This window comes from Mytilus edulis, chromosome 8 (genome assembly GCF_963676685.1).
Source record: "Mytilus edulis chromosome 8, xbMytEdul2.2, whole genome shotgun sequence".
In the NCBI taxonomy this organism is placed as follows: Eukaryota; Metazoa; Mollusca; class Bivalvia; order Mytilida; family Mytilidae; genus Mytilus; species Mytilus edulis.
Genome location: NC_092351.1, coordinates 39,473,434 through 39,483,117, shown reverse-complemented (window position 1 = coordinate 39,483,117; position 9,684 = coordinate 39,473,434). Strand labels below are relative to the sequence as shown.

The 9,684-nt window shown below is 30.7% G+C and overlaps 1 protein-coding gene across 6 annotated transcripts in view; it reads right to left on the bottom strand.

The window, feature by feature from the left end:
- Nucleotides 1–1,042: 1,042 nt before the first annotated feature.
- LOC139485563 (inhibitory POU protein-like) overlaps nucleotides 1,043–9,684 on the bottom strand; it is a 30,737-nt gene continuing 22,095 nt past the window's right edge. For 4 of the 6 annotated variants that reach the window (XM_071270146.1, XM_071270144.1, XM_071270142.1 and 1 more), the window contains exon 3: nucleotides 1,043–3,475. In XM_071270146.1, coding sequence (XP_071126247.1) covers nucleotides 2,624–3,391 — 768 coding nt within the window. In that variant the 5' untranslated portion in view covers nucleotides 3,392–3,475 and the 3' untranslated portion in view covers nucleotides 1,043–2,623. Of the gene's footprint in view, nucleotides 3,476–4,419; nucleotides 4,526–4,682; nucleotides 4,975–9,684 lie in introns of those variants that run through there. The other 2 variants (XM_071270140.1, XM_071270145.1) reach the window with 2 other exon arrangements.

The following is a 9,684-nucleotide window of genomic DNA, read 5'->3' as shown; positions in this document are numbered from 1 at the left end:
TAATTAGGGTGTGACTGGTTTTTTTTTTAATGTTTGAGTGAAGAAACAGGCCATATATTTTCGATTGAAATTGTTACACATTTCGTTTTCCTAAGATTTTTATAATTTTCTACACAGCGTATAAGTTTTTGAAATTGTTGAAGACGTCCGGTGACCTGTGTAATTGTTCACATCCTTGTCTTTTGGTCTGTGGTTGGTAAATGGCAACCGTACAATATTCTCATGTCATTTTAGCGGTATATTTAACATAGCTATAAAGCGCGAGGTTTGGCTTGCCACAAAAAATGTCCTGTACCAACTTGAATATGGCCGTTATTATCTAAAAGTTTGTTTCTATGTATGTTGCATTGTCGTTTCTTTTTTGTTGCACTTCAATGTTTGATGTTTCGTCGTTTCCTTCGGTTTAAGTTTGTAACCCTGATTTGTTTGCTGTCAATCGATTTATGAGTTTTGAACAGCAGTATACTACAATTGTTTTTCTTTACACATTATGATTATGTGTAGTTGTTCTTTAGTTGGATAATCCTTTTGCTTGTAGCGAGTTGTAATGTATTTTATAAATAGAAGATAATAATAGGCATATAATAATAGGTCCAGTTTAGATAAATTCATCTGAAGTTAACTGTATGTTAGGGTGCTTGAACTTTAGTTCTCAAAACAACTTTATTTAGAAACGGGGAACATAGATACCACAGTGTCTCAGATCTATTTCAAATTGCTTAAAAAACGCAAGTTACCTTTGTGTGTTTTATATAATATGTTTGTTTAAGTGTCTAGAGTTCGGCGTTATACTTTTTCATATGGTTCCAATAAGTTATAAAAATACAGGAAATCAATACCGATCATGCTTAGCACTTTTTAATGTCATTTCATTTTGAACTGTGTCTATCTTTGTTTATTTTCCATGAAGCAATCAGTGAAAGAACAATATTTGTCTTCTTCTCATCATTAAATGCATATTTGAAGAATCAAACAGCAAAAAGGTTAAGTAAAACTTCCCGTGTACGCCCATGTATATATCAGTTTGTAAAGAAAGAAAACATTTCATACATTTAAATACTTTAATTTTCAGTAACAATGAAAACTCCATTGATTTTATAGTTTGTAAACGTAAAAAAATGAGACATAAAGATTAAACATTAGATGATCAATACAACCACAAAAGCTCAATGGCTCTTTGTAACAAATTGTTCTAATGCATTGCAGGTGAACATAATGACAGAAATCGCTTCCGGACACACTTCCGGAAAATCAATGGCGGTCAACAATTGAATTGTCGGAGTAAAAGTGATGAATTTACTGTGTTTACGATCTCAATTACATTATGATCGCATTGTCATTAGATAATTATATCTTGTTCCTACAAAGATTATCAATCAAACAATCAGATCTTTGAAACATTGTAACAAACGCTATTAACGGTCAAACTCATCAGTTTGATAAAGTAAACTTTCCAAAGAACGACCTTTTCAAGGGAATATTGGCTTTATAAGAATACACACTTTACAAATTAGCTGCTAAATATAATGAAAGCCGTTTTTGTTAATGTTCATCCAACTTTAAATTCCTTAGAAACATTTGCAAAACTTCCGAATATAGACGTTTCCTGACAAGTAGATTTTCATACTTTCGGGGTTTTTTTTCACTTAAAGTTGACCGTTAACTTAAATGTATTTTTTATACACGTTTTCTAGCATACAATATTTTTTTTGCATTTAAACATCATTTTACTTGCATTGTAATCCATTCTAGTTTGAAACAATAATATGAGATCTGAATTGGTCTCAAAAGACCCTGAACACATAGCAGTGAATGAAATATCATGAAAATGTCAACTTGCTACAGGCGTCAGGTCCAATAACATAAATATCGCATGTTTTTAAATTAATTAGATAGCTAAGAATAAGAGACTAGCGTCTGTTAGTAATCTAATAATGACATAGAAACGGGATTGTATTGTATCACATTGGTGACAAATGTATCTGCTCTAAAAACAATCAGACAAAAAAATACCAAGAAACACAATATGTCTGCAATTATTGTTTTTAAACTTAAAAGTATTTTTGATATCTTAATGCATTTACAAATTGTTGTTATATTTCTCCACTGTCTTTTGATTAAAGCTCATTATGAATTGAATACTCTGTGAATACTCTAAATGACTAGATTTTATATTGAAAAATGACGTATGATTTTGTTTTCTTTAATTGAGTTTTGAATTCATATTCATGTTATCAACAGTCTATATAATAGACCAAAAAGTAATCAAAACTGTTCAGCATATAAGTTCAAAAGATAACAAAACAAGAATAATGGTAATAAATAAATAACTTAAAGAATGTTTATATACAATGAAATGGTAAAAATTATGTTCACACTATATATATACAATACATGTATATATATTTGCTATCAAAGCAAATCTGTAGAAATTTTCAACTTTGTATAAAAGTATAATATAGAAAATCAAAACGTTTGTTCGGTATAATTATAATTTGCATATGACGTCATAGTTTGTGCAGAGCACGTCACAATGCATAATTGCACAGTATATATACCACGAACAATCGTAGTAGCTATATATATGAGACACTGTTTGTGCTTTAGCGTTGGGGTGCTGTCTTTATCCGGTAACTGCAGAAAATTTCATTCTTTTTTGCTTCTGTCTTTGATTACAAAACCAAACACGAACAACATTTTTCTTGAGGTCTAACTTTTCTGCTATTTGTGCAATTTTTTCACCTGATGGTCTTGGTTGTACGGCAAAATAAGCCTCTAAAGATCGCTTTTCCGGGGCAGCAATAGAAGTCCGTTTACGTTTCTTGTCATTGGATAAATTTCCGTTTTCAGCCTCTAGTCTATCTCTTGCTTGTTTTTCGGCTCCTTCTAACCAGGCTTGTAGTATTGGTTTAAGTGCTATCATGTTATTGTGGCTAAGTGTCAGTGACTCAAATCTACATATCGTGCTCTGGCTCAATGAACCAACACCAGGTAATTTAAGGTTTGCTAACGCTCCTCCTACATCGGCCTGTGTTACTCCTAGTTTGATTCTTCTTTGTTTAAATCTTTCTGCGAACGATTCTAGTTCCCGTGGATCACAATCTGAATCGTGCATAGGGTGATGTACTGGATGATGAGTAGGGAAGCCATTATGCCCATTCATAGAATTTGGGTGTGAATAAACAGGGGGATACATTTGATGGTGATTATGTGATAGTCCGTGTGATACATTATTATGGTGGTCCATCATTCCTAAAGACATACCGGAACTTGATGTTAGTTGTTCTAACATAGAGTCTGAATGTCCAAATCCAGAATGATATTGCGACCTTGAAGGGGTGACATTATGACCGCCAAGGTCGGCGGTGTGCCCATACATGTCGTGCTTCATCAGCTGTTGTGAAGACTGTTTAGAAATATCAACTGCTGCCAAAACTTCAGCTCGTGTAAGCAAACCATCGTCAAAGAAATTTCCCTGCAAATACATAAAAAATAATTAATGTATTAAAAATGAAAACTTTGGACAATTTTTAAACATTAAGTCACAAAACGCTGCACGTAAAATAAGTGTTTATCAAACCAATCAAACATCACTTACCCCCTGAAAAAATTCTTGAAAAATTAGCGCAAACAATACCGGACGTGTTGGTGGTTTTAGTGTTGCTATGCTAGTTGCTTATGTCGACGTACCTGAGCTAGGGCATACTCGATTGTATGTTGCAGAAAGGGGTTTTATGACAAAGAGATGACAGTTAGAAAAAGAAGAAAAAAGTTTAAAAAAAATATAAACTAATTAAACATGATAAGTACTTCGGGTAGAAATTTACAAAACTTTTAAATCTTAAAATATTTTATCAATATTTTAAACTTTAGTAAACATTTCAATTTGTTTATGTATTTTCCTTAGATCTGAAAATGGATACATTTAAAGTAAATATGTCAAGTTGGGAGCGGTATTTATAATGTTCTTCAGCATTCCTTGTAATAATATACACGAACAAAACAAAAAGTTTGAAGCGGAGCGTAATAACGACATTTTACAAAAGGAAATTGAATTGTTTAATTTTAGTATTAAATAGTGATAACTATGTGTCAAGTAAATATACTAACATTTTACATAAGGTTGAAAATAATTTTAAATTTTAAAACAAAATACAAAAACCTGAGTAGAGAATTTATTGACCAAGAACTTATATCACAGTATATCAAACAGAAACAAAATTTAAAAAAAATACAAAAAAGGCTGACATATTTGTATCAATTTCATACGTGTTATATATTTAAAAGATTCCTTTCCTATAACTTTGTTTATTGAATTTTTGCAATCTCTTTTTTTCCTTGAACAAATATAAAATAGTAAATAAATAAGAAATATTTATTTAAACACTTTTCAAATCAATTTTCCAATAAATATTTTACCTTAAGAAATTTATCTTCAGCAAAAACTACGAATATATACTTCCATTTTATAAAAAGTTTCCTTTCCAATCATTTGCGATTTTTTTTTTTAATAATTTAGCGATTCGGAAAATTAGATAAAAATATCAGGTATGTTTTTGAACTATCAATCTTCCGCGACGTAACTTCATAAAATATGAAACATATTGAACAATGAAACCGAACGCTCTTGTTTAGGTCAGAATACCTAATCAGTTTTCATTAAACATATAGTATATACATACCGCCGATGTTGACATACACCGCACACGATCCGGGGGTCGGTAGGGTGGGGAATACCTCCCCGGGACATGTCCAGGATTCAATGAATTATGAATTCCAACAGATTTTTGGCTATTCAGCATCACTATTTTGGCACAAATTGTTAGAATGTTTACAGAGGCCTAGGGCCTATTGTTTATACTGATATAAGCCAGTTCTATTAAAATTATTAAATGCCAAACTCCATACAAATTGGTACTATAGAAATTGATATTGGTTTTGTACGGCACCTGTTTAAATCACGTGGCATTTTATTTCATTCCAAGTAGCGCATGCTCTCTTTAAGAACTGCTCTGTTTGATGAACGTTATAAAGGTGTTTATTTTTTAGTTGAAGTGCCTGTGGTATAGTGGCAATATTTTCAGTCAATATGTGATTTGATGATGATCATCGATCAAATAATCTCTATCTTTAAAAATATTATCCAGTTTGTTAAATGTTTCTTTCTAACCCATGGGGTTTCTTTGAAATACTATCTAACAATTTTGTTAGATTACCATAATAAGAGAGTGCTTTAAAATTGTCATTATGTTCTTAGAGTGAAAACATGTGCTAAATTGTGTTTTTTTCTCTAATTGAACATATATTTTAAATTACTTATTTTTCTCCGGAAAATATTAAGACTTTATCCGGTATAGACTAACCGATTATATTTTTCTTACGTTTTTTTCTTTCTGCGGGTATTGAGTAAATTAAAGAAATAAATGAGAATGTTGACAAATTTTCATACTGACTTGACAGTAATGTATTTTAATTAAGATGTCATCCGGTAGTTGTATTCATCTTGAATCTCAGAGGGGTGCCTTTGCTTTATAAATACACTCCCGGGAAAGACAATGTAAAAGTCCTAATACCGTCAAGTTTGTCCTGCGGTTTTATTGACAAATATGTTCAAATTCGAGAACAAGATTACAACACGTCAATTCGTCAATTAACTTCATCAGTTTTCATTGGAGGGATATTAGTAATATGAGAGTTAAAATGTCTTCCGGATTTTCAACTAATTGTTTCAATTTCCGAGCACTTGCTGAGATTTGTAAATGATATAAATTATCCCCATCAGTTTAATAACAGTGTTTTGTTAGTTAGTATGTGATGTTTTGTAACAAGAAACTTCCCCCTTTCTTGGATAATGTAGTCATAAATACGATCTATTTTAAAGAATTGTAAAAAAAGAGTGTTGTTATAATTGTTTCGTGTTTTCTCAGACCTATAGTGACTACAAACACAATTATTAACTCAATTAGACTGAGTCAATACATCCGATCCCTAATACCAAAACACTATGACTTTAATTCTAAAAAATAAGATTTTGAAAAAAACAAACGAATAAGTTCCCTGAAAAATGTTTGCCTCTTATGCCAATGCCAATTAACTAGCCAATTTAATTTATTGTGTTGAATTTTGATACATGTAAAAATAATGTTATCGTTTTATGCCGCAGTAGTTTTTGTCTTGTGTTTCCATTTTAAGTCCCCCTCCCTAAACTAAAAAAAAAAATAAACAACACCAAAATGTCCGTCATGTGGGTTTTTTTTTAAGATTGTAATTACTTTTTTTACTTTATGAAATCAGTCATTCAAAACACGGGAAATAAAATACTTCAACATTTTCATATTCAAAGTGATATTTTATTTTGTTAATGTCTAGAAAAATAGATTTTACTCTTCAAATACCAATTGTGCTATTTCAGAATAAAAATTCAATCGCAGAAAAAGAAAATCTTATTGTATTATTACAAATTGATTTAAATGTGAAGAACGAGAAAATAGCATCTGCAGAAAACAATAGTTGAAATATCTCTTAAAAAATCTTAATTGCTTTCAAATTAAACTTAGTATATAATGCAGAGGACTTCACATTATATAAAACTGTAGTCGGAATTATTGGCTATTTCATGACAAATTCTGATAATTTTCACAAATGTGTCGGAAACTCGTGTGTGCTAAAAAATTACTTCATTAATTAAAATAACATTTTATTGTTTTGGCAGACCACTTTTTTCTGCAAGAACAGAGAACTTAATCATTTATTTTCGTGCAAAGTAATAATGAAAAAACAGCTGTTTCTTTGAATTAAAGTTTAGACTTTTCTTACACATTTAGGGTCGATATTCATGCTTTTTATTTATTGTGCTCATAACAAAAACAAATCACATTTTGATTAATTCAGAAATCGAAGATTTTTTCAGCGTCCATGAAAATCCATGCATGTTGAGCGAACGATACATTGTGTAATATATATATAAAATAAATATTAAAAATTGTACCAGTTTGATATGTCTTTTGGTGTGTGATAATTTAAACGATGACTGTTTTGGTTTTAAAATGACGTCAAATTCTATTACATATTTAGTTTATAATTGTTTTTCCTCTACCTGGGTTAGAGGTATGTTGAAAAATTTAACTTTACTATATTAAGTATACTTTTTGAGCGTATATTAATGAATTCGTAATATTCTGGGAGTAAATCTCCTTCATCATCCCTATATAACACAAATGATTGTGTGTAAATTAAAAAAATACCATGTTCGCATGAATATTATCTATATATTTAATTCAAATTTTGATATAAAGTTGAGAAACTTCTGATTAAGTGTCTGAAATAAATTTCTTAAATTTAATATCCTACCAACTGCAGTATTTTCTAAGAACTTTCTCATTATAATTATGTTTGCCGCTGGACGTTAAGCAACAAACAATCAATCAACACTTTTTTTTATCTTCATTTCTTTAAGATTCAATTTAGTTTACAATTTTCCTGACTAACGCAAGTTAAAGACAAAAAGGTCAAATGAGTAATTTTCTATTTGTACTGTTGCTATAAAAGGAAGCATAAGATCTAATGGAAGCCTGCATACTAGTAGCCTACAGACTGTTTAGTGCTCAGATTGTGATCGCAAAAGCTCAAGTTGCTACCTGGATCAGTGATTTATCAACAGTCTACAATTAAGTAAACATGGATGATATGTGAAATATTTGCCCTAGAAGCAGATCTCGATGTATCATGTAATTAATGCTATCCTGGGATGATAGCAACTAAAGCAATTAATCTAATGGACCCAGCCCCAGGTCACCAAAAGCTCCCTAATGACCCGCATCCAAATTAACAAACATTTTATAGAGCAATAGATCAAAAGACGATGATTTCTATGTATTAATTTTCCGACTATGGTATTTGGCCTTTTGACCTATTGTGTCATATTTTTATTGTTTTGCGTCTACTTTATTTTTTAATCTTGAAAGCTTCTTAATCAATTTGTGTATACTTTTTATATTGCCACCTATGCTATCCTAGGGAGAGGAAGAGACTGGTCTTAACCCTTTTCCTTAGTGAAGATATTCTCTTAATTGGGGCACCTTCGTGACGAATAACGGTTCAAAGTCTTAACAAATGACGTTAACGTTAATTTTTGGTGCTTGACGATAAATGCACACTTTTTTACGACGATGAAAAAAATCGATAGATTTTGACGATTCAAGTAAAAAAAATGTCATTGGTAACGGTAATCATTTGAGACCTCTAACGAATCACGATAAGTGTATTTTGACTAATCACGGTATTTGACGCTAACGGTAGCCGAAAATTAGCGAATTGACGACTGACGGTAAAGGGTATTCCTATACCTCTTATATCTAAATTATGGGGAATTTAAGAAATGATCAAATGAATGAATGAATGTATCTATCTATTCAATTTGGCTGTTCTATGATAAAATTATTAACTTCAATTTTCTTTCCTTGCTAAATTTAACATTTTGTTTTAGCTTTTGCTTGTTCTAATCAAAGGGATGCGGGAAAACAAACTGATAAACAAACAATATGTGTCACCCGCACATGTCAACAATTATTTTCTATATTGTTCTTTTAATTTCTCAAGATTTATATTTGTTTCATCAAGAAAGACAGATCTAAAATGATAGTTAGAGCCTTGTATTGTCGATAATTAGTATTTTATTACTAGGTAACATGTCAGGCGATGTTCAATTTCCCTATTATTTTGTATCGTTTTCTTCTAATCAGGTATGAGTTTTCCTATTAAACCACTCAGGTCGCCAGTAATGATAGTTTTATCGTGATCGGATCGACTGTTCATAACGGATAAAACCAATACAATAAGCTTGATCGCTGATAAATATAACACATGTTTCTCCAAAGGTTAAACTCTATAGGAAGGAATGACATGTCAACTCGTAAACTCATCCGGGACGATTAAAAATATCGATCATTATTTTATTCTTCTAAAAGAAAGGAAAGGTATAAAATCCAAAAGGGAATTATTTCTAAAAATAATATATACAATTAATTGTAACTTGAAGATATTTTGTAATCAATTATATTTTTTTAAATACACAAACGATCATCTAAATTGAAAACCAGATGGGTAGTGGAGAATCATTACCGGATTAGTAATTTTGACTTTACTTTCTTGTATTCCGTTAACATTAAATTGATAATTTTAACTTTGATTTATCAAAAGCACTGAGCCATTTGTTCACATGTATATGAATAATATTAGGGTACACCTTGTTGTTCAAAGTGTAGCATCAAGGTGTTCACTGCTGAAAATGCAATGAAATCATACGGTAGTTTTCTTTTTTGTTTTGTTATATACGAGCAATTTATGGAATTGTGGAATTATACGGTGCTTTGTATGTACATATACTATGGGAATTAAGATATAGACGTCCCAGATCTATTCTAAATAGTTACAAAATTGTGAATTGAGCTATTTTGAACCTCAACAAAATTAGGATCCTAGTTCTTCGAATGAAACTATCTTTACAAACTAAAAATGCAATTTACCTTGGCAATTAATTTAGATAACATAAATATAAGCAGAAGTTCATTACTAGACTTGTATAAGTCATATAAGATTATTTAGTCAAGAATTGGTTATAACGAATTCAACTCCTCCCTTCAAATGAGAGAGTCCTGTCTAGCTCTCAACCTAATGTAAACGCAT